Source organism: Leptonotus elevatus, chromosome 12 (assembly GCF_054856555.1).
Source record: "Leptonotus elevatus isolate MCC_2025b chromosome 12, RoL_Lele_1.0, whole genome shotgun sequence".
In the NCBI taxonomy this organism is placed as follows: domain Eukaryota; kingdom Metazoa; phylum Chordata; class Actinopteri; order Syngnathiformes; family Syngnathidae; genus Leptonotus; species Leptonotus elevatus.
The window spans coordinates 14,524,346-14,550,783 of record NC_141250.1 but is presented as its reverse complement, the minus strand read 5'-3'; the positions used below and the strand labels follow the sequence as shown (position 1 = coordinate 14,550,783).

At 39.5% G+C, this 26,438-nt stretch overlaps 2 protein-coding genes across 3 annotated transcripts; both read left to right on the top strand.

Moving 5' to 3' along the window:
* The first annotated feature begins 58 nt into the window (after positions 1–58).
* tex30 (testis expressed 30) lies at positions 59–3,962 on the top strand. 2 transcript variants are annotated; one of them, XM_086091518.1, is made up of 7 exons: positions 59–260; positions 1,073–1,312; positions 1,390–1,441; positions 1,526–1,740; positions 1,829–1,945; positions 3,711–3,804; positions 3,883–3,962. In XM_086091518.1, exons 1-7 carry the CDS (start codon positions 243–245, stop codon positions 3,960–3,962), a joined length of 816 nt encoding a protein of 271 aa, XP_085947644.1. In that variant the 5' UTR covers positions 59–242. The 2 variants fall into 2 exon arrangements, with proteins under 2 accessions (XP_085947644.1, XP_085947645.1); XM_086091519.1 differs by lacking the exons at positions 3,711–3,804; positions 3,883–3,962 and having other exon boundaries at positions 1,829–2,053.
* On the top strand, positions 3,893–26,410 carry nxph2a (neurexophilin 2a). Its single transcript, XM_086091520.1, has 2 exons — positions 3,893–4,041; positions 22,441–26,410. The coding sequence occupies exons 1-2, from the start codon at positions 3,997–3,999 to the stop codon at positions 23,182–23,184; spliced, it is 789 nt and encodes a 262-aa protein (XP_085947646.1). The 5' UTR covers positions 3,893–3,996; the 3' UTR covers positions 23,185–26,410.
* The last annotated feature ends 28 nt before the right edge of the window (positions 26,411–26,438 follow it).

Sequence of the window (26,438 nt, the reverse complement as noted above, 5' to 3'; positions counted from 1 at the left end):
TAATTAATTAGTAATATTTGTATTTATTTTCCCGAGGGTTGGGGGGCGTTATTGGCTTAGAGATATACAGTGTAACAAATGAGTATGCGTCGTTTAGTGAACTGCCAATGTATTTTCGTCCACTCAGTTGTTGTTGTTTTTGCAAACGCAGGTGTCTCCCTCTACTGGATTTTTTGTAGAATACTGCGTAATGAACTTCCGCATTGAGAACCGGAAGTTGTTTGCGGTTGTGGCAGCTGGTCATGGACACGTTTTGCGAGGTAAAAACTAATAGCCGGCTAACGTCATACAGTTTTCGCACTGACTCAATAAATACACCTACGGAACGAAGTCGCTACTACGAGCCTAACCTTCGTTATGTAAATGAACATACTACGTTGTCAGACACGCTACCATAGATGTGAGAATTATATTTTAGGGTTACCCACGAGTGTGAGCGACCCCAAACGACAAGGATGAACGAAAAATCGGCCTGTGCGCACATTCTTCTATTTTAGTATGTAGTGTACCAGAGATGACAAACAGCACACAACGCACGTCTATTTTCACCAACAGTCGTGACTGAACAGTGTCCATCCCCAAACCAAATGTGCGTTGGAGCACTGTTTCAAGACTGCTGATTTGTAAGAGGCAGGATATGGTACCGCAGTGCATCAGCGCAAAACATAAAACGAGTAGTTTGTTACTATATTGTGGCTGCCAACTTTTCACTATTTATTTATTTTATTTTTTTTACTATGGTGAATGACTTGTGACTGAACACAATACACTCAAGACCCCAGATGAACTATGGAGGCCTAAAATTAAAATAGGGACGATGGATAGGCAAAGATATCTTATCTCATTGAATAACTGGACATATTGACAAACATCTAACTTTAATGCCAATGTTGAAAGCAAACAAAAAGAAAAAAAAGCAGCCTTCTGCTTTATGGCCAAGTCGGCCATCTTTATGCTTGTGAGAGGAAATATGTTATTAAAGCAGTCAACACAACCAGATTAATCTTAATTATTATTACACTGCTTTACTTTATGCTTTACCTATAATGTTATGTGATTTTGCATTTTTCAGGATCGTGTGAAGGTGCCATTTGGGACCAAATGTTTGGAGGCTGCATTGTGTATTCCTCCCTCCTCAGACCATCAAGTTAACACAGCTGTCATACTGACCCATGGAGCTGGCGGAGACATGAACTTCAATCATCTCATTTCTCTGGCACACTGTTTGGCCTCAAAGGGCTTTTTGTGTCTCCGATTCACATGTAAAGGTTTAAACCTGGCTTATAGAGTGAAAGCGTACCGTGCAGTGTGGGTATGTTTTTGTATTTCTGCTCAGAAATGATATGTGGATACATCTGTGATGGTCTCCTGTACTTGTTTTTCTACCAGCACTACTTGAAATCATTGCCAAACTTAACCATAAAACACACATTCTTTGGAGGTAAGCAGTAATATAAGTGAATGGAGGTTTAAAGCCATAAATCCACGTGTCATATGCCCGAGGAAACATGTTTTTTTTTTTCAGGCAGGTCGATGGGCTGCCGCGCTGCCGCCGCCTTGGCCAAGCAACTTAGTGATGAATCGGAAGGTGCCGTTCAGGGTGTCATCTGTTTGTCCTTCCCCCTGCACCCCCCAGGGCAGACTCACGCCCATCTACAGCGCAGCGAAGATCTCCGGGGGCTACCTGAAAGCGTGGATGTCCTCTTTGTTTCAGGCACAGAGGACAACATGTGTGATAGGGTGCATAGTTTAGATTTATATTTTCAATATATCATCATTTATCATAATAGTGATTTTCTTTTCTTTCTTTTTTTTTTGCATGGTCAAGGTCCTTTTTGAGGGGACAGTAAAGAAGATGAGTGCTCAAGTGGAGGTTTTCTGGCTCAGCGGAGGAAGTCATGGTCTGAAAGTGTCGGGAAGGTCAGAGGAGTCTGTTTTAGAGGAGGTGAACTCTCAGATTATCGCCTGGCTCAGCAAACGCAGAGCATAGATAACATTTAGAACGTCTCTCTTTTTGTAAATTTGTCTTGTGAAATAAAAGTACAATGTCTAATACATCTTTAAGGCACTTGTAAAATCTACTTTTTAAATTATGGGTATATTATGGGTATGGCACCCCTGTATCATTTAATTTCAAATACAAAAGATAAGCAGAGCTGCATTGAGTTCTGTTTGATGCATGATTAGCATTAGCTAGCAGTGTTAGCTTGTGATAAGTACCTCATACTTGATTGTTTGTTGAAGATGTGGTGGCAGTGGGGGTGTAGTGTATGAACTGTTTCCTACACATGCTTTAATTGCCTTGGTAAGGTGCTCAACTGTTAGGCATACACTTGCAGGTCTGCGAAGCCTGTCTAGTGCCAAGCTTAGGGTGTGACATTGGTTGTCATGACAATGAAAGCTGGATTCACCATTGGCCCAGCAGTATATTGTGCAAGTAGTACAGTTGCTCCAAAAATGGGCTAATTTCAGCAACTAGTGAGTAAAGTGTAGAACTATTTCTATACTACAATTGATTTTATTCATCTCAGGTGGCGGCCATTTTGCCACTTGCTGTCGACTGAAAACAACAACGATCAATCATGGCTCAGCTAACAAGCGCCACATGACCAAACTCAGAAAAGAAGTGAGTTGTGATTGGTTGTTACCTGAGCTTTGACTAACTGTGATGTAATTTTAAGTAAACAGCAAGTGGGAAAATGGCCGCCCCCTGAGATAGATAAATACAGCAAGATTTTGCTGCATAATTCATATTCTACAAATGCAATATTAATCAGAATGCCATGTTTAGACTAGTAGGAGACCATAGAACATATTGTAATGAATATATTTGGGTTGACCTCCTCTTTAAAAAGAAATGTGGTGAGATCATTTCTTGTAATAGCTGTAAAAAGTGGAGCAAAAATAGTATAGCTTTTGTGTCCAAATTAAGAGAGCAAATTCAGTAACAAACACAAAATAGACATCCTTTTTGCTTTAGTGGGCCACAAAAGCAAACAAAACAAAAAATGGCGGGCCAGATCATGCCCCTGGGTCTTGAGTTTGACATATGTGTATTAACGAGACGAGACATGACGTATACTGTATTTGTTCTGTGTGTACCGCGAGCACCACCAGCCTTAATGTTTGCAAGCGACCACATGGTGGCGCCAAAGTCCTATGCCTGCCACAACTCTTGTCAGGTGGCCAAGGCGCACCTTCTTCAGCGCAGCTGTTGACCCTCTAAATGAGTAGTTGAGTGCCTTTGAATGATTCATATAACACAATTGCAAAATGTAATTAGAGATGCCACGATGTACCAGTTAGACATATTACAATCATTATTGGTCAGTTAAAGACAAAAAATGTTGCGATGATGCATTGTCTTATTCATAAAGTTGACAAGAAGACAAAACAGGCGTAGATTGGTGTGCCTCTCCAAAGGGTTAACTCTCAGGCGACGTGTTCCCCCCTCTAACAAAAGGTGGTCGCGGTGGTGCCAGGCGTGTGAGTGTGGTGTGCCTGTAGATGCAGTGCGGGACTGCGTGTGTGCGTGTGGAGACGCGCGTTGGATCGTGCTGAGTTGAGGCGCGCGCACTGTGGGATACTTCACTTGACAGCCGCCTTGCATTCAAGCATTTGTCGGGATTAAGTAGCGGGGAAGGATCATTTCCACTCTCTGTTGGTTTGTTGTAGAGTTTGGAGCATTGTGCTAATTGAGTTCTTTGTAGAGAAGCCAGGATTTGGGACACTTTGACCAAAGTGGATTGGAGCAGGTGGCACGAGATGCTTTTGCCAATTACGTGAGCAGTTACATTCAAAAAGGTAGGTTCAACTTCTTAATATTCACCAATATGTTCTATTTAGGGTTTAAATGGTAGATGTGTACTTTTTTCTCCACAGAGATGTTTGAGCGACATATGCCCGTCTGCCCCAAATCTTCACATCTTCAAGAGGATTTAAACATTGCTCTTCTTGAATAAACACATCCCCACCTAAAAAAAAAAGCCACCAAAGATGGGAGCCCTGCAAATATTCCTCTTTTCTCTCCTCCTGCACCAGGTGAGACTTACTGGAGAATCTTTGTTTTAAGTTTTATCTGGCAGTTTATCCTTTGAGGGCATGACTTTTGAATATTTTTTCTTGTTATCAATTCCTGTCATATCTGCAATATCACCCAATTAATTATAACTAGGATATTGGCTGTGATAGAAAACATGGTAACAGTCAATAAATCACTTTTTTTCCCCCCATTTTGTAGTCATTTTAACATCTTAAAGAAATTCCCACTGTCATACACACGCATATTTAGAGTACTTTTAAAATCAAAATTCATTTAAAAAAGTATTTACTTTTGTAGCACATTTTAGTCAAAACCATAATTTATAACTATCAATATAATCTAATAAGTGTTTTCAACAATATACATCAATTTGGTTATTTCCCAAGATTTTTTTTTTTAACATAACACAATATCAAAATGTAAATCATCTATCAAAAGATGCTCTTTTTTTTCATTTTATATTGCAATTTGCCAATCGCTACGCATACTCATGCACAGAGCTTGGAAAAAACAGTATTGCTTTTGTTTACCAGTTTTGAGGTCTTTAAATGTGTCAAATGTTGTCGTGTTTAGTTTATGCTCATTTACTGCACAACAAACCAGTCAGAAATGCTGGTCATTTTTTCCCCTTCTTTAGTTGGTAGTCATTGGCATGTTTTGATTTTAGGCGTCACCTAACATCCGTCTTGGACAATCTGAAAAATACACTTGAGAAACCACAGAGTACAATAGGTGCAAAATAGAAAAGCATTAGAGCTCTAATTGTTACTTCTTGAAAAACTGATGATTGGTGATGATCATTTATCTCTGTGAATACTTCATATTTACTGGAGATTTATTTTTTAAAGCGTGTCTGTTTTGATTGCACTAATGCCGGTAAGCTCTCTCAGGAAATTTCCAAATCTTACAAAAGTCTTTTATCTCACATTTTTCCTGAAAGCCGCTGATTTAGTTAGCTGATAACAATGTTGGCTTTATCAGGATTGTGTTGTTGGTTTGAAGGGCCCGTTGGCACGATCGCATCTGGACAGAAAATGCCACGTGTTTGAAGAAGTTGCTCACATGGGTGCTCGGCGAGGGCTCCTTTAAACGTTGCCTTAAGTGCGCAGATGTAGCTGCACCCATGTTTTAGTCATCAGCCTCCGGTCTGTCTATGAAAAGTCGTGCCTCGAGAGGAAGAGACAGACTGTTTCCCTGGAGTGGCTCTCTTCACATGCCTCAGTGGGTACAGACTCTCCAGTCTGGCTGGGGACAGACACGTTGGCCCTTGACATATACCTCTTAGCCCCTGAGGGCTGAAATCCCTTTAAAACCAAATCCATAGCTCAAAGAAAGTGTGCATCAAAGTGAAGTTCATTATTGAAGGACACCGCAAGGTTGTGTTAGGGTGTGGCATCTATTCCGTAGATGTCAGCGTTGTTTGCGTATCCCGACTGCACACCATGACACGGAGACTTTTAGTCTCACCCACCCTTACTGAAACTGAGTCAAAGTGTGAAAACGTAACCCCGGTCGCGACATCTGTGCTTTACCCCTGGGGATGAATAAGCGGGTCAGCGCCATCCTGGGAGAATCCATTCTTCCTCATGACATCTGCTGCAGTTATCTCCCATGCGATGACAGCGGAACAAAGTACGTCAGGGTTTCCGCGAGCCATTAAAAAGCATTAAAAGCCATTATATTTTGCAAAAATGAAGGCCTTTAAAATACATTTATAAAAACATGCATTCAAAGTTTAAATACAATTGAAGCAAAACATTGATGTTCATTCTTTGTTTTAAATATAATGTTGTGCAAATGAATCACTATAACGCAATTTAGCAAAAATAAATGTGACACAAATATATTTATTTGTGGGGAATGGCGATTAGTTGTTATTTACAATGCGCAAAACGGCCTGGAGTCCGCGAGTTGCTTCATGTTCCATACAGCAATTGCTCTGAATTTGAAAAGAAAAATGTATTGTTTCTACCACCAACGTCTAACATGAAACACTAATGCCACCTAGAGGCAGACAATTACCTCCAACACAAATGTATGACTCTTTTTAACTGTTTAGCATATCTTTTTACCTTCAAATTACTTTATGAATTGAAACTGTAAAATTATTGTATCACTGATTCAAAAGCTACAACCACATGTTGTATTTGGTAACCATATTTGTCCACGTTTATGTTAATTAGTGTCAATGACATGAGAAAAGATAAAACGGGCGATCAATTTGCGATTAATCGTGAGTTAACTCTGGAAATGATGTGATTAATTATGATTTTAAAAAAATATTAGACTGACAGCCCTAATATATAAACAGTTTATGCATTTTAGTATGTATGTATATACTGTGTACAGTACGACATGGGCAATAAATATTTTTTAAGTTGCATTAAAAACGGCATTAAAAAGCATTAAAGTGGACTTGCTGATACTTATTGAGAAGCCGGGTTCTCATTCCTTCTTCCCTCCGCCTGCCCCGCCTTTATTGCACCGATCCCATGCGGGCAAGTCTTTAATGCTGCTCCAAGCTGACACTGATGAAGTCCATTAGGCTTTTGTGTCTTACGGCTCTTTGGTAATATTATGTCACAACAGAGCATCACATCTCGTGGCCAAGAAGATCAGCGTTGCGTCTCCACAGACGCGCGACACATTCAGGAGACAAAGCTGAGCTGTTTACTCGCAAGCGTCTCTGGAGCGACACGCTCGGAGTTCATCCCCAACTTTGATGTGCACCGATTTCACGGATTACATGTCATTTCTCACGGGAGTTGGCTCCAATTTGACACCCTTGTTTATTTCACTCCCAAAAAGTCTCAGAGACTCTGATGCAATTTTTGTTCCGGTTGGTTTTAGCGGCTGTGAAGCAGAGTTGGGAGTGAAGACAATGAGGCTTCCGTTCAAAGTCAAAAAGCACTCCGGCAAGGACAACAGCTTGATCCCATTCTTCATAACAAAATGAAAATGCTACACAAAGTCCCTCTCTAAGGGCGCTATAACCTCTTTCCCCTTCCCCGTGCTCAATTAGCTTTTTTTATATTATTTATATATTGTGTATTTAAAGGCAGCTAACACTAAGAAGTGTAATAAAAATGTACAGTGCGGGGGATTAGGAGCGGCTCTTTAATCTCACGCTTGTGATAATACCGCATGGGCTGATTGATTAGTTTTTCAGGAAGCTTATGTCAGAAGAACCTAATCCGTCTCTGGATTGTGCCAGCCTTGTAAGGTTTTCCGTGCCGCCATTTTATCATGGCGGCGAATTACAGAGCTGCCAGGCTGTGATAAGGTCCTCGTCTCTTTTACAGACCGCGCCGCCCTACCCCGGCGTCCGCCCCCGCCCCACCCCCAACTCCTTCCCATCCCGATGGACAATAAGAAATGTGTTTATATCCTTCACATCCCTGCTCTGCCGGGTCTTCGCATCAACCTCTCTCAGGATTTGGTTTGTAAGAAAGCGACAGAGGGAGAAAAAAAAGAAGCGGAACTCGAATTTTGAGTTTTTGAAAGCCGAGCAGAGCAATCGTGTAGAGAGGGAGCAGAATATGAGATGGAAAAGGCAAGCAGGCCAGTGGAATCTCAGTGGATGTGATTAAGCATGGATTTGTGGCATTAAAGGGCCTTGCATGCATGTGGCGCCTTCCAGGAATCATTTGGCAACTTTGCACGGCGCTGATGTGAATCTTTGCCCATATTGGGGTCACAAGCTTTCGGCCACAGGGCTTGACTGCATAATCCCTCTTAAACAATATTGTCTGTGGCATTTACAGCCTCCAGCCTGATTGTTGTCCCCCACATCCACAGCAAAGGTTGTCATCTCGGCAGCTTGAAACCCTCAAAGCCGCTGCGGCTTGTATTGACTGTTTTGAGCCGCCGCCACCTATTTCTTTTCCAATCATCAGCCGTAATTGTGTGTAGTGGCGATCAATTCATGATAAAGGTCTTCAAATGAAGAGAGGGAAGTTGAAAGTGATTGATAGGTGTGACACGGTTGCCCTTTGCACTGACAATGACGTTCATGGGGCGGCGGGATGGACTATTAAAGACTTGAGTCAAACAATTAAGAGCAGCATGATTGGTCTTGTGATGTGAGCGTGCGAGGGGAAAGCGAGGGGCTGTGCCCCTCGCTTTTGGAGTACTTCACACTCTCCGCTCTGCTGCAGGATCCATTATGTTTAATATGATGTTGAGTTTCCTGATCTTGGTCCACAGCTATGAATTTTTATGGCAGCCCGCGGCAACGTTAGATCCCGGCTTCAGCTATCTTACAGCGTTGCCATTACTACTCTGCAGGGTCAGGACCATTACGGCGCCCTCTGATGCACATCGTCGCAAGGAACTCAGCGACTAAATGCATTTCACTACTGTGGCGCGACGTAAGAAAATGTAAGGAGTTGTGTAGTAGCCGCAGCGTCACGTTCTCAAGACAACTTAGATGGAAAAAAGTATGTAAGGTGCACTATGCTGGAAAAGGACTATTTCCGGTGGCACACACCATAAAGACGACATGCTATGCTTAAGGTGCTCTAATTGCCATCATTTATAAGTAATTAGCATACTACTAACTTTAATATGCCAATATGAAGAGGGAGGAAATGTATTTTTAACATGTTTTTGTTTTTTTGCCATATATCTCACTTATTCAAGACTTTTGGGGGGTTAAAAATAAAAAATACATTTCTTTATATGCAGTTAAAATAGACATCAATTTGTGATTTTTCGCTATTCAAGGGTAATAAAATAACACTCTAATATCCATTTTGTATACTAAACACGCTCTCTTTTCACACTGACTTAGCCAATTTGTGGGTTAATTGAGCTGACATTATCATTATTTCAGTATTCATACGTTTTGTGACTAGGGTTGGGCGAGTACCGATACCAGATATTGGTATTAGGCCGATACCTGGCCTTATTTACAGGTATCTGTACTTGTGATGGTGGCCGATACCAGTATCGGCTGCCCTCTTGTGGCCATTTTACATTCAGAAATTAAAAGAATAGAAAATTGCCAATCATTTTATGCTATTTTTGTATTTTATTTTTATTTTACCAGATTTCACCAGACCAAGCACATTCAATTTATTCTTATTTTTAAAACATACACATAAAATATTTATTCTATTATATTATCTATAATTTTACTTTTATCTACAATTTAGGACATCTATAAATCATAAAAAAAAAAAAAAAATTCAACTTAAATCAAAATTATGAGGCTAACAATTAGCCATCTAAACAAAACAAGCAAGCTAGCCAAACAAGTAAAATTGGGCGGCCATTTTGGCACTTGTTGCCGACTGACATCACAGTTACTCAGGTAACGACAAATCACGGCTCAGCTCGCAAATGTCACATGACCAAACTTGGAAAACAGGTGAGGTTTTCACTTTTCAGTCAAAAGCAAGTGACAAAATGGCCGACTCCAGAGATGGGTGGATTTTTGCTGCTTAAATAATATTCCACAAACGCAATGTTAATCATATTACTGGGATAAAAATAGTGGAGATGCATGGAATATTATTGTCAAGAAAATTTGAAATGCATCATTTTATTTTAAAAGAAAAATACCAATCTAGCTAGACAAGTCTTTTTTACATATTTTTATATTTCCCAACACCGTGACATCCAAAGTTTCTAATTAACACTCGACTAAAGCAGGCATGCCCACCACATGTCAAAGCTTTGAAAAAATGATCGACTTCTTTAATTAAAGCTGTGGAACTTTTCTTTAAAAGACAGTTGTGACGGCTTTACAATTAGTACAATAAATCTCCTTTCTGATTACTCTCACTTTAGCTTTTCCCTCGTTTGTGCTCTGAGCTTTAAGGCCTTTCAATCTTTCAGCCTGTCATTTCCAGGCCTTGCCAAGAGCCGTCAGCTCCCCTCCGTCTGTGTTTATGGCTTGTGAAGTGCTTGTCTTCAGAGCCACGGCGAGGAAAAAGGAAGGCACGTTTTTACTCGCTCGTGTTTCTTCTTCAAAGCGAACGGCCTCTGTGAAATCAACTGCGGCTTGCATTCTGTATCGCTGCAGAAACAATTGCGCTGTCAAAATTCACTTACTGCCCTTTCGGCGAATCCACCCTGAAAGTATTTGCAATATAACATCCATATCCATAGAGGAGGAGACAGCAAAGTGAAGTTAGCACACTTAAAACAAAAACAAAAAAGGTCATTGAAACAAACTACAAAGCAACTGCTGGATTCCTTTTAGAATAAAACTTCTTAGGATTTCTACAAGTTGATATGATGATGCACAAAGTCAAATGTGTTTCAAAGTGGTCCAGATGATGGTAATATGTTTCAGGGTGGCATTAACCTCCTTGAATCCCTGCTATCAGACTGTGTGAGATGTGCTGCAAGTGTCAGGAGCTTGCGCAGGACTTGGCGCTTTGACCGCGTAAGGGGATTAAAATGAAAGTGATGATGCGTTGAAAGGTAACGCCTGTCGGAAACGTGAAGTGTTTATGGCTCTGCTGCTGTCACATGTGGCAGGTGTTGAGATAACACCAGCATCCGCCTTACCTGAAGGCTTGTGTCTAAGAGTACCGTGAACACTTTCTAAACACCCGACATCATCAGCTGCAATTTAATTTCCGACACTGAAATATTATTGGTAACATTATTTTGCAACATAGGGTTTAACATGGCACCCCTCATTGGCGATTTATATACATTTACGAAAGAAATTGAATAGCATTATTTGTACAAAGATAACATGTCATCCAATGTAAAATATTGAACACAATTATAATTACTAGGATTTTAAAATACACAAAGTAAAATAGCCCACCTTTCACAATAATAATAATCCTTCGTCATTTTTTTTCATTGATATTTTTAAATTAAGATCAATGCCAATACAAATGATGTCTGCACGTCAACCTTATTCAGCGACGCGAGAAATGCCTTTCCACCATCTGCGCGAGAAGGTTTGTCGTGCCTACTTGCTTAAATCTTTTCACATTTTTTAAGCACAGCTTAGGAGAACAGACAGTGGAAAGTGTGAAGGACAGTTTAAATAGAATGATTTTGAAAAGAACATGCGGTGCATAACCTTGCCTTTGAAAACAATATGAAAGCAAAAGACAATCTGGGGAGTGAGAGAGATAGAAAAGAAAGTAGAAAAAAAATGGTGGAGAGAGGGAAAAAAAAGCCTATATCTGTATAAGCAATGCATCATTTTAACGTTTAAGCAGTCATGCAAGTGTTAAAAAAAAAATCATATTAAGAAAACAACAATTTACTGTTATATTCTTTACACCTACCGGTAATTCAGTCCTAAGGATTACTAATGATAATGATATCTGTCTAATGAAAATCACTTGTATTCACTTTATGATTATTTTTGACATTTTAACAATGTACTATTAAAAGTGAGTAGTCTAACAAATGTTCCATGGTTGCCATGTTTACACTTAGTATCTCTGTTTGCTGCCGGAACTGTCCTGCAAGCCACGCAACGCATAGTCTTAGACTTGGTCCACAACCAATCACAGGGCAGAACATGCAAACTCAAGACAAAAAGGCCGGAGCAGATGAGGACCCTCCCCCCCACCTCTCTGCCACTTTACCACTGTGCTGCCTCAAAGTTACATAACAACAGAATTTAGGTGTCTGTCTGCTTCAAAATATCAAATATCATGTCCAGTAGGGATTGCGTTTTTAGATGCACTTGGTCCAGCAGATATATATGGCTGTGGTAACTTTTTCTTTCTGAAAAATTACTGAGTTGCAGAATTATTTTGTACAAATAAACTCATGGTGCATTGGTAGTGGGTTGGTTCATATGTTGTTGATTTGGCCTCAGTTCCCTCTCTGTGCCTCCATTTTGCATTTGCCCGGTGATTTACGAGCAGGTGCAGTCCAGTCCGCCTTTCAACCTAAGTCAGCTCGGATAGACTCCAGCTTCCCGTGAACTTGTTGAGCAGTGTGGAAACTGGATAGATGGTTTCTGTCTGTCTTTGTGTGACTGTGTTCTCTACTTCAGTTAGTCTACAGGACTAACATAGTGAGTATTTTCTCTTTTCATGATGGGATTTTTATAGCTTTCGTCAGTGACTGAAGCAATTCTACTGTTGTGTGTTTATTTAATAGATAAGATGTACATTGTTATTCCAGTTGTTCACCTCAAGTTACCAAGCTCCAACATGATTCTGACGAGTCAACCTGTGATTTGTTCAGATTTTGAAACTTTTTCTTCCATATAAAAAAATATATATCAATTTGTTTATTAACCATACCATAAAAGTAAAAAAAAAATTCAACCACTGTGATTAATAAATTGTAGTAGCCCGTCTAAGAAACAAAACAGCTCCAGACCTCTAAGGAGGAGCACATTATGGATTTTTTTGGGGGGCTCACTCAGCATGTGGAAGTGTGGTAATGGAAACACACTACAGGAAGGAATAGGTGGCAGGGGGTATCCAAGGATAGGCATTGATAATGCCAATAAAACGTTTCACAGTTGTTGTTTTTATTACAAATGTTAATAGTAAAAGTGATAAAAAAAATATATTAAAAAAAACCCTGAATGTTGTTGAGATTGAAGTTATTATTGCCAAAACACAAAATAAATTAAGGTAAATTTACACATATTTAAGAGGTCTTGGTTGATGTGTCGTCGTCGTCTTGCATGATGTTTACCAAATAATTGAGGTATTCCAAATTTCTCCACTCTATTTGTCATCTGCTGTCTATTGTACTGTGCTGCGTGAAGAAGAATTAGAATAGAAAAAAAAACACATCAGACTGAGAGTGAGTGCTATACTTTTGCTGGTATGTAGCCTGCGTAATTGGTTGGCGCTGCATCATTTTTTCTCATTTAAAATTGCTCCCCGATCCTAGCAGGAGAGAAAGATAGAAGTTGTGGTGGCCAAAAGCAGACACTATAACATGACTAATAAGTCACATCATATTATCCATGCTGGCTAAGGCAGAGCTTCATGCTGTAATTCATGCAAATCGTACCGTGCAAGCAGCCCGGTGACATAACGAACAGCCAGGTAGTATTTTATTATGAATGTCTTTGAAAGAGCCAGCTCGGATATCTGCTGCACCCAATTATTTTTCATTTGAGGGTTGTCTTTAATTTTTGCAACAAAAAATCTACAGCAAAACGTCATGCAGACTCATGAACCTACCAAAAATAGGAATTGTGATTTTTGTCCATAATTATGTGGTGATTCTCAACTCAACTCACCTGGCAATATGATACCCCCACACCTACCCACAACCACCCCCCCCACCCCCGTTTCATCTCATCTGTCCACTTGAAAAGTGATGAAGTATCACACTATAGAGAGACAGAACAAGTTATACCCTGTACTGAATTTTTATTGTCACGGATTGGGTCAGCTACAAACATACAAATGTGGGGAAAAGAGAAACTACTATGCATTTGGAGTGCATTTCTTTATTTAATGCTCGTGACTGTGCATTGCCCCTCCAGATGCAGCAATATTTTTTTTAATACAGAGTTAATTGAGCTTGTTAATGAGCGTAAACAAACTTCTACTCCTGAAATGTTATGGGTAGTTAAGCACTATATTTTGTTCTCACTCCACAATTTCCCAGCAACATTAGCATCAGTCTAACGACAAAAATAACACGGATAGTTCTGTGGCAATGGGTTAATTATAGGTATGTATAAATATATATAGTATAGCATGTTAAGAGTAAATTAGTTGCTCCCAAGATTTGGTCCAAAACTGATTGGGGGATGACAATCCAAAATATTTAACGTGCTCAATATTTATGACCATGACTTTGTGATTTGTGACATAAAACAAAATGTAGCCAATTAAGACGCCTGTGTTACTAAGATAATGCCACCAGCCATTAGCTTCATTTGAGAACTCCCCTCTCGCTTGCTCAATACACCATGAAGTCTGCTTTCACGCTGACTTTTTTTTTTTCTAGTTCAAGATTTTTCGTTAAAAAACTGTCCCAAGACCACCGTCAATCCCTCTTGTATCTCCTATTCTATGTCTATGCCTTATTTTTTTTCCTCCTTTTTGTTAGATAATGTTTGATCCCATTAAATTTCTGTCTTTGGAAGACTATATTCTATATCAGTGGTGGCACAGATTGTTATGTTTGGTGTGATGTGTTGAGACGGTCAGAGCATACCACACACAGTTTGATCATAATGATTGTTTCTTTCTTCATGTGTAGGGTCTGTAACAGATAAACAGTCTTTCCGGATTTAAACGTATGTGTGTACTACGCCTTAGGGAAACCATGATTCCGACCCAGTTGGATTCATGAAGTACAGAGCTGCTTACAAAAGGTTACCTGAGGTCATAAATGGACTGCCGGTTTGTTAGCCAGGCTTTAGGACATGGGCTGAGAATCACGATGACACTGAATTTTGCTCGTGTTTGTTTCTTGTTGACTTTACTCCAGCTTAACATTTTGTTGGATGTGTTTGTTTAAAAAAAAAATAAAAAATCTAAAATAAGGCAGGGGTAGCCAAGTTTGGTCCGCGAGAGCCCCTATCCAGTCTGTTTTCCATGTTTCTTTCCACTAACACACCTTGGCCACCCCTGCTTTAAGGCATGTTATTTTTAGCGCATCTAAGTGTCCAAACTTTTTCCTCCAAGAGCTTCATACTGAAAATTCGAAAGGATGCATGGGCCACTTTGACATTGTTGGACTTTGTTAATTTAAACATGCTAGCATCTATGGATTACAGTTATTTTTCCTTCTTTTTGTAAATTGTTTTGACACCTGTTAAAGGTGATAAGGCTAACAAGATTTCGGGCTAGCCCCTGTATATCACTCACTAGAATAGATCCACATTCAGAACCAAAGCATGAGCAATCTGTCATAAGATGACAATTCTTAGAACAGCGTTTACTTCTAGTGTTCACAAATAAGACCTTGACACGAACAGCAGAAAGTGCAGTAAAATGTTTTGCTACTTAAATATCTTAATTCTTGAGGAAGTATAAAGAGAAATGTTGTTACGATTTTAGTTGTAAATATTTTCTCTGCATAGCTAGAAAAGTTCTATAAGTCTAATTTATAGGGGTGTTAGAAAAAATCGATTCGGCGATATATCGCGATATGACAGCGCGCAATTCTCGAATCGATTCGATATGTGGCCGAATCGATTTTTAAACATCATCATTTTTATGGGAATATTCAACAAAACATCTTACTTAGGGTTAGGATTCACACATTAAGCATGGAAGAATGTTATATTAATGGAACATTAAGCCTTAATATTTTATTTCAGTGCTGTTCAAACATTTGTTAAATGCAGTGGCTCAGTTATAAGCCTGAATTTTCAGATAAATAAATACATTTTCATACAAATCTTACAAGTGTACATGTACAAGTTTACTGATTAATATTTAGTAAATTTGAGTTTAAAAAAAAAATCGCAATAATCAATTGATAGATTCGCATCGGGATTAATCGTTATCAAATCGAATCGTGACCTATGAATCGTGATACGAATCGAATCGCCAGGTACTAGGCAATTCACACCCCTACTAAATTATTATTGTTGATGTAACCCGCCCACTCTTTCAACACCCGCGCCCAATAGGGCTGCACACTGGGTTAAAAAGTAGTTGTTTTTTATATGATGAGGACCGACCGCTAGAAAATAGACATCGGGCCGCAAATGGCCCCCCCCACGCCGTGGTTTGGACACCACTCATCTCTAACCCTTTGATATAATGTGACAAATAATAAGAAATGAATCATCTCTACAAAAAAGTTTGAATGTCAGGAGGAAACATATTAAACTGAAGGCATTTTGGTATGCTGAATTCAAACACACACACACACACACACCCACACACCCACACACACCCTAATGGTGTCATTGTGTGATGAGCACGGGGCCTCCAGTGTGGGTGATCTATCGCGATCCAGCACAGCAGCAAAGCACCTGCCATGCATCTTCGCGGACACAACTCCGATTAAAAGTGATGGCTTTGGTGCGTGAGGCCGTTCCACTGATCAGAGCGCCAATCTATTCATCTTCTTCACCAGCGTGTTGTCTCTCACGCCGGACTGCCTAAGCACCTCCGGGGCCTTCTCTCCTCCAACTGGCTCTGGATGTGAATCATTACAAATGATACGCCCCGGAACATGATAAGGGAAGAGGTCTTGGGAAGGGCGCGGCCTCACAATAGTTTTAATGTCAGAGGGGAAGTTTAGTCAAGAAAATGCAGTCAGTTAAGGTCCATCCCGATCTTAGTTGGAGATGTGACATTCTTGATATGGCGCATTTGTGTTCATGTCACTGCAGACACAGAACATTTGCAGGGAAGTGAATGACACCACCAAAAGTGAGGTCAATTTGCACAGATAAATCCATGCGCGCATCATTGGAAGGGCTGTTTTTGCGCTGATGAGCAGGTTAATTGTCCGTTTTGTTTATCCTCACAAACACGCCTGAAACCAATCCTCTCTCGATGCTCATAACTAAAAAATAAGAATAATAAAAGGCGGTGGCACAAGGCTCAGAGATGGCAGTAAGTTTGCAAATGAATATGTAGCAAGCCCCCCCTTCCCCCTCCCCCCCAAAAAACGACAAAAGCTGCTTTCAGATCACAAGTGGCAGGCTTCCTTGTCAACCGGGCTCACTTGAAAGAGATCCCATCATCGGCATCAAAATGCCGCCGTATCCTCGCCCGCGGCACACGGCCCATCACGGCTGAGCAACACGCCACCGGCTGTTCACCTCAAAGGCATTTGATTTCCACGGCATCTTTTCAGAAGATCCAGATGTCAGTGGCTTCTTAATAACCTTCGAGAGGCTAGTTGTGGTCACTGTAGCAATTACCTTTATGTCAGGCCTTAAAAGATACGTCTACCCACGGGACAAGCAGCCGGTCGGTTCGGCAGCGCTCATTACAGATTGATGTCGAGTCTGATCTATCCTCAGCGTGCGGCAGGCCGGAATGCAAGTTTCAACAAAATATCTGAAATATATTGATCCGCACACAATCAAGTACATCGATGGAGTGCATGTGCATGTGCATGAGGGGATAGATTGATCACATTTGATCAAATAAGCATTTAAAATGTGTCCAATTTGGAGTCACAAGTACAGGACAACGTCTTGCTATTCATTATACTTTGTGATTAGTGGTGCATTTTGGCATGTGCGCAATGTGAGGCTGCACAGGGCAGCAGTTGATTGTGTTAAGATATGACTTTTTATTGTGTAACGCCACGACTTGTTACTAAGTGTTGTCTGTATGGGGAATTTGCGCAACTCACCATTTGTCAATGTGAATCTACATCTTTTAATCATTGATCATCATGGATTATCTTACAAGGTTCCCTTTTTTTCTTCATTTACACAATGGAAGATTTGTGTGGGTTTTTTTTTCAAGTTGGTTTCCGTAATCGTGTTTTTCATCAGCGCATGTGTGTCAAGGTTGACAAAAATGAACAAGATAATTAAAGCAAAAAATGTAACAAACGAATGTGTAAATGAAAAAAACAAAACAGAAAAAGTATATATTTTTTTATATTAAAGTAAACTAAACAACCATTTATGTTTACAAAACTAGTGAAAATGAACTAGAATTATAGCTGTCCTTCATTTTAGTCAATAAATTCCATACATAAGCTTTTAAGGTTCATTTTGAAAGTATGTATTTTGGCTCGGCCAGCTCTAAAACAGTCACACAAAGGTTCGAACTGTTGTTTGGGAATTGTAGTTCACTTACTCTGTCACCTCAAAGTGATGTCATCGGAAAGTAACATTTAATAGGCTTCTGTCATTTGTTTTTGTTTACAATAATGGACAGAAGGCCATGAAAACATTTTCTTTTTTTTAAAGCTCATACTACTGTTGACTGTTATACAGTAACAATTTTGTGTATTATCTGTTTGTAAGTTGCTACTTTAGTTTTTTTGTTTTGTTTTTACAAATGTGTTGTTGAGTTTTTATTACACAATACTTTAGAGATTTTTTTTTTTTTTTAATATTACACTCAACAAATACCTTAAATAATCCTACTTAAACTAAAGCATAGTATATTAGAAAAGAATACAATGTAATGAAATCTAACAAACCCACTCTAAAAACCTCAATTTGAAAAACAATGGTGACAAAAATATTTCCAAAGGGCATTATTTAGCAGCATTTTTAACTCTTTACAAAATGTATTTTTGTTGCAGTGCCTTTTTTTTGTGGTGCTTAATTCTCACTGTTTCTCTCAGTCGCACATAGACTGAATGTATTTATGTGCATCCACTATTAAAACTCATTTTCACAAATTGGATGATTACCTAAAAAAAAAAGGGATCAATTGTACTATATTGCGTGTATAATTAGAGGCTGAAAAATAACACATAATTTATAGATGTGTACATTGAGCAGATTCATTACATTACTAATGGAAACTCACCAGACCGTGTTGTACAAAATGTATATTAACTCATTCACTGCCATGGACGGCTATAAACGTCAAAAATTAATTTCAACTATTTCTATTAGTTTAACATTTGTTTTCTACTTTTGTTGACAAGAGTATGAAAACCTAGATTTTGTATTGCACATTTAGAACAGATGTAAAATTTGTGATTAATCAGACTAATTACGATAAAAAACATTTATCGCCTGACGCCCCTAATGACTTCACTAGTTAACTCACGATTAATCACAAATTTTATATCTGTTCTGAATGTACAATAAAGATTTTTTTCCCTAGGTTTACATACTCTTGTTAACAAAAGTGGATTATTTTTTTTAACTAATAGAAATAGTTCTAATGAATTTTTGACGTTTATAGCCGTCAATGGCAGCGAATGATTTAAATATAATGCAGTACAACAACAACAAAAAAGATTTCCATTGTGTCACATTCTCTATATGCAGACACACATATTGTAACGCATATATAGTGCTGGCAGTGTATTAATTGTAGTCTTGCATGCCTCCATAAACACTGCTGCACTTGTCTGAGGTGACACCCAATGAGGTTGTTGATATATGATGTGTAATTATTTGTTAGTCACTACTGAGTTACTACAGGAGTGTTAATTATGCATGATGATAGTAAATGAGTGTGCCAGGCCCAGTCAGACTTGAGCGTGTGTTGAGTTCTGTTGTTCTCCAACTCCATGAGGCTGCACTTATTACCATTATAATGTCTCATTTCAAGTCGCCCTGAAACGCCTCGAGCACGGTAGCACAGATTAAGAAATCTTAATTAGGCTTTTTGTAGATTCTCCTTCATAGGACCTTGCCTCATATTTTCGTTGTGTTTTGTTGTACAAAAAGAGGGATTTTTTTCTCCCCCTTTTTCTCTCTCTCTCTCTCTCTCTCTCTCTCTCTCTCTCTCTCTCTCTCTCTCTCTCTCTCTCTCTCTCTCTCTCTCTCTCTCTCTCTCTCTCTCTCTCTCTCTCGCTTATGACTGAGTTTCTAAAACATCACATGTGCCTAAATGAGTGAGGTGTGTGCGTGGGTGTGTGTGTTGTCACAGGGTGACAGTGAGAGAGCGGCAACGTGAAGCTTAGACATCAGTGAAGGATTTCAGGTTCTCCGTGCTTCATCTGTCTCGGGGCATTTAAGTAGATATGTCCTCTCCTCATCCCCTTGTTGCCACTGCAATTTCCCCAGTTGCTCATCATACTTAAACTTCTCCTCTCATTTGCATTAGAAACATCTCATAAAAAAAGCTCATCTGGGAGGGAGCGAACATTTGGTTATCCCATTGGCGCTCGAGTTGTAACCATGCATTGCGAGTAATCGATGTAAAGGCAGATTTTTAGATAAAGCTTGTGTATTTATGTGAGTTCAGTAGATTGTGCCGCTGATCATAAAACTAAAACACTGCATTATAAAAGTATAATCAGCCGACGTAGTATTCACAAATGTACAGAGAACCAGCTTGCCCATTATACAATAACGAAAAATGCTAAGGGTGAGGTGGCCTCTAGGGGGCGCCACAAAATTGTGAAAATATTTTCCTTCAATATAATTCTACTAAAACTAGCTATTAATATTAACTTTTCAAAGGAAAGAGATCAAATATGTTCAAATGTAAAGAAATGCCCAATTAATATTACAAAAAATACTCGCGTCATTGGTAGCTGTTCACTCTCTGTGGAGGGAGGTGAAAATTTATCAATGTGACCGCGGAGAAATTTATAAATATGTCAACACAACCGAAACTTTCCTGAACACTGGGAAGAAAAATAAGAGAGAAGGAAAAACAACAGTAATGAAATTGCTAACTTAGCAATTAGCATCTACATCAATAAATAATCTGCTATACTTGTAGGCAGAACGTCGCATGACCAAACCCACAAAACAGGCTAGCCGCTAGCAAGACTTCTTGAGTATGCTATGTGGAAAAAAATATTAGCTAGCGCTAGCTATGCCAGCAAAATTACAGATGTGTTTTCAAACACGGATTAAAAGTAAGAAAAATAAAATAAAATGTACTTAGTAATGTATTTGTAATTTCCTACTTCCCATTAATCTGTAAGGTATAGTTAAAATAATACATTGTATAATGTGGACTTTACGTAACTCCTAGCAGACAGACCTAGTTTGTTAGTTCAGTACACGTGCGCTTCACTTAGGCTTACAGCAAAATGGTAATTACTCTGGAAGTAGCGCACAGCAGCTCAGCGAGAGTTTAAACAGCCGCTGCACTCGGTGCTTTCAACATCTGCTTCTCGCAGTGATCCCCGCAACCGGGCCTGGGGAAAGCCGGCGCTAATTACTAATAAAACTAGCTAAGCTTATTGCGGTGAATTATTAACGCTTTATCTGAAGTGGACCAGGAATCGCTCCTGAGGCTAAACAGCTTTGAGGCACAAGGAGGATCACAGTTCATTGCTGCATCTGGATTAGCACTTAGCACGTACTTAACTATATGATAAGCTTGTTTTATTGTTAGCCACCATTACATGTCAAGGTTCATAAGCACAGAACATCAAATGATTTGAGTACTGGTTTGCAACCTTGTAGCATGTGGAGAAGATTTTACTTGGCAATAGTGATAATGCATTCAGCTAATATGACAGAAGAGGGAGATGACGATGTACTGTTTATCACCGCAGCTGTGATACAGTCCGAGACTTGAAGATAATCAGATGATATACAATACAATATTGCAACCTTGAGTGTGATACTGCTTTTATATTTATTTATATAACACGACAACAAATAGTGGTTAGCCACGGAATGAGCCGTGAGTGCAACAAGCTAACTAGCCAAAGCATCGTCCAACACGCTAACAAGGGCACAGTCAAGTCGCCCGGCATTTCTGAACTACATTGTGTAACTTTTGTTTGTCGTGGCGCGCCTGTTAAATGATTTAATAGTGTGGGAAGGGAACTAGAACGTAAACCATAAAAGCGAAACTGTAAAGCAAGCTTCTTTTGTTCCGTTTTTTTTTTTAAGTCAATGTTGACTGGCTTGTTAGCATGTTGCGCTAATGGCTAACTCTGCAGCTAACACAACAGATTGCTGCTGAAATGTGTTGATGGCGCTAAATAGCTGATTAAATATTATCTAATTTTTTTAATCATAATTTGTTGTCACTATTGTGATTTCTCCAGACTCACCATTAATCCAGTTTTTATATAGAACAGCAAACATGAGGTTATTGGCTTTACATAATACATACCTTTTGTAACTGACAATTTCTTGATGTTCCGATGATGTAATGACGATGTTTGAAGTGACAAAAACTCAATCTGGGTCCTCTGGACTATGATACTGATCCTAACATGGATGTTTTTGGAATGAGGGGTAAAGTCTGTAGGGTTGTCACCTACATAAACCAATAATTTAAACATTTACATAATAATAATACAAATCAATTTAAAGTAATGATGTTATTTAATTAATATTTGATTAGGGTTTACCGACCACAGGTTTTTCGGGAAACAATCCGCATGCCTTGACCTGGATGAGTGGAACAGCCTCACAGCAAACAATTTGGCCAAAAATCACTCAACAAAATACCTAATATTTTGTAAGAGAATATTGTTGTAAATAAGAATGTAAATAATGAAACATTTTGTGCCTTATGATGTAATGCTACAATTCATTGTGTTTCACCACTTGGAGTCATTATAATACAGCCATTGACATAAGCGAGGAATAGTACTTGCACTACTTGGTTGACTCCGTAAGATGCTGTAATATTAATCACGTTTCACTGAGTATAAAGAATATATGGCTGTGAATATTACATTTGTTGTTGTTTAAAAGGTTCTAAAACTGCCACTATAAATGCTAACGTCTATCGTAGCTTAGCATTAGCTACCAGACCATTCTTAAGCCAACATTTTGTGTGCGCTTGTTTTAAATATAGAATGTGTCCTTCTTTGTTAAACGTTTATTTTGACAACGACTGAATGTTCATTTGCGTGATTGCTGATTTGCGTTTTGTGTTTTTTCCCCGAAGGCCGCATGTAGCAAAGTCCGCGGGGGAGCCGCAGAGCTGATGGAGTGGGGGGACGGCACGCAGAAACTGTCGTCTCCCACGGGCGCCAGTCCTCGGATCCTCAACCCCTTGCGTTTGTTCGCCAGGGCCTCCCCGGGGTTCAAGAGCGACGTGAGGGAAATGTCCTACATACAGAACATGGAGGACTTCTGGGACTGGTTATCTAACCAGACAGATGTTCAGGATCCGCAGGCCAGAACTAAACGCAGGCCCATCGTCAAGACCGGCAAGTTCAAAAAGATGTTCGGGTGGGGCGACTTCCACTCCAACATCAAGACGGTCAAACTTAACCTGCTGATCACGGGCAAGATCGTGGACCACGGCAACGGCACCTTCAGCGTTTACTTCCGCCACAACTCCACGGGCCTGGGCAACGTGTCGGTGAGCCTGGTGCCGCCCTCCAAGGTGGTGGAGTTCGAGGTGGCCCAGCAGTCCACGCTGGAGACCAAAGACACCAAGTCCTTCAACTGCCGCATCGAGTACGAGAAGACGGACCGCAACAAGAAGACGGCGCTGTGCAGCTTCGACCCGTCCAAGGTTTGCTATCAGGAGCAGACGCAGAGTCACGTGTCCTGGCTCTGCTCCAAGCCCTTCAAGGTCATATGCATCTATATCGCCTTCTACAGCGTGGACTATAAACTGGTGCAGAAGGTCTGCCCTGACTACAACTACCACAGTGACACGCCGTATTCCTCCACGGGATGACGTGGCCCCCGCCTGTTTGCGTGCGTTTCTGTGTGTATTTATGTGAGTGTGTGCACCTTGTTTTGTTTAACCTTCACATCACACTTGTCAACGTCTAAGCTAGGGGTGTCCAAACATTTTCCTCTGAGGGCCGTATACAGAAAAATGGAGGGCCAGTGTGAAATTGTTTGGCTTTGGTTCAGCTATACTAAAACGATTGGTTTTAGCATTAGCATCAGGCAATTGCATATATGTTATATACCTGTATATTATTGTTACTTTGGTAAAAAAAAAAAAAACTGCTACACCACAGCTTTCTGTCAAAGACCATGTAAAGTGAATTTTGAGATTTTTTTTCTAAATACACAATACATGTTTAAGGATAATTGCTGAAAACGTGTATAAAGACAATGTAGTTGTGGAGATATTTTGTACGTGGCTAAAATGGCGCTCAGTGACACGTCAGCATCCAAGATCAGAGAGAGAGACAAGGTGGAAGGAGCAAAGTTGTTATTATTTTTTTTTTCACACTAGAGCAGTGTTAATATGATGTTACATTTCACAGAATAGAAAACATAAATTTTACAAGTGGATTTTTTTCTTAATAATTTCTACCTGGCACGTTTCTGCTAGGGCGTGCAGTTAGCTAGCTTGCTAGCTATGCCGCCACCCTAAAAATTTATCTTCCTCGATTGCGACAATCTACAGAACTCCGTGTCATTCTCAAAATTCCACCTGAGGAAGCGAAGCCTCAGACAAACCTGCCCTTCATCCGAGAGAAGCCACGGATGTCTGTTAGCTATTAAGCTAGCTTGCGGCTAACACTTCTTGTTACCGCGACCTGTTGAGATATATTCCAGTCACCAGAAGCTTTTAAGTGGATATATTTTGGTGACTCAAACATATAGGAATGTGTAGGCATAAGAAATATGGTAGATGAAGTAGTATCTATTTTTCCGTGGGTTTTGGTTTCCGTAGCTTTTGAAAGCAGAGACATGAGATTTTTGTTTGTTGTTGTTTTTTACATTCTCTTCTCTGTGGAGTGTCACATTTTAAAAGACATTTATTTTCACTTGACAGGGACTTTAATGTGATAATGTTTACAAAGTAGAGGAACCAATTTTTGCTTTCAAAATAGAATTATCTCTATTCACTGTTATGAGGGAAAATGTACTCACTATTTTTGCTATTATAGTTTCTTTGCATATAGTATAGTAGTGGTAATGGTAGTGTCACGCCCCTAAGAGAAATTCAACAACAACAAAAAAGATGTTGGGCCGTAGTTTGGACACCCCTGCACTAAAAACCCTTGAGTGTATGTCAGTTTTAAAGTTTGACTTGGGTTCCAGCGTTGTTCACCCCGCAGCCCCTGGCCTTGCACTTTGTAAAGCACTGCTAATTAAGATGTTTTTTCCAGATGTTGTGTCGAAGGCGAGGCCATGGGCGAAGGCGAGGCGCGTACCACTTCCAACATTGTCAAAACGATACTTACGGGATAAACCCGAGTAACATTTATCACATTTCAGATGTTTAGTTCGATACAGCTGCTGAGCACAAAGGATTTGTGAATAATGGCCACACCCTGACAACTGGTGTTCAAACCCTTCTCTCTTATCGGGGCGTTTATTGATGGCCTCGGACTAATATTAAGCGCTACTCACAAAAGGAGCCGAGAGGAATCCATCATTAGCATATGTCACTCTGCCCGCTTGCTAAATGTGTAATTGCGCTCTCATTCTTCACCATCATCGCCACCCTCCATGCTAAGCACTACAAGCAGTTTGTTTGCAAGATGAGCGCAAAGGCATCGTGCTGCATTTAAGTGAAAGTGGTGGCGGACAATTATCAACACTTGACATGTTCTGTTAACAGGCTTCATTTCATTAACACCAAATGTCAGTGTGGAAATTTAATGAGGTGCATCTCTGTACATTAAGCCGACTTGACTCTTTTTTTATTTGTATCAACCCTGGTCTCATAGTGAAGTGTGTCATGTGCTTTGGGTGTTAAAAGACAGTTCGAGGCCGCATGTAAAATTTTGGTTAGTCTGTATTTCATCCCACCTTCAGCTGTACAGTTAAAAAGATCCTTGCAGGAGGGGACTCGTATCATAAGAAAAGAACTCAATCTGAGTTGGTGTCTTTTGAGTTCCTGCTCCTCCTGTGTAAATGATGTGTATTAAAGTGTCTAAAAACTCAACCCTATGGCTTCACACCTAAAGTCATGCGTTTCAAAGAGAAATCCTGTACATGTATCTCTAAGTGGACTGTTCCTTCTTAATTCTGGTGTTTGTATCACATGTAGATAAATCTTTCAATGTACCTATTTGACTTCCTGACTGATTTTCTGGGACAGTCTAAAACACAGCTTAACATTGCTTAATGTCCGAAAAATATGATCCATCAACATGTGTACATATGCCCACTTCAACCTCAGAGTGAAGATATTTGGGATTTTCTGGATGTTAAGTAAAGCTTCTGTAGCGAGAGGAAAAGGCCTAAGGTTCATAAAATCCTAAATATTGGGGCACTTGTTTTAATTTTAACTCATTCGCTGCCATTGACAGCTATAGATGTCAAAAATTCATTTGTACTATTTCTATTTAATATTTTTCCCACTTTTGTTAACAAAAGTATGAAAACCTAGAATTGTTTTTATCGTACATTTAGAACAGATATAAAATTTGCAATTAATCATGAGTTAACTATTGAAGTCATGCGATTTATTACAATTTTAAAAAAGTTCATCGCCTGACATGATTTAAAAAAAAAAGATTATAAAAAATTAGGGGCGTCAGGCAATTACATTTTATCGTAATTAATTGCATGACTTCACTAGTTAACTCACGATTAATCACAAATTGTATATCTGTTCTAAATGTACAATACAAAAAATTATAGTTTTTCATACTCTTGTTAACAAAAGTGGGGGGAAAAATGTTCAAATGAATTTTGGATGTCTATAGCCATCAATGGCAGTGAATTAGTTAATGGAATGAAGTGGGTATGAGTAGTTATGTGCACATGAATTACAGTGAGGACTCGAGACATCACAGTTTTCGGACATTAGGCGACCTTCAGCATTTTTACTTTAATGCGTTTTAAACTGTTCCCTTTTTCTTCTCAATTTTGTTCCAAAGGAACCCCGTGCTGTGTATACTGTAAGTACAAATGTTACATTTGGGGGTGGGTTACTTCTAGCCAAGCATTCAAATTGTGAATTTATGGCATTAAAGTTGATTTAAACTTCACAAGAGTTTGTTGGTTTTCACTTTC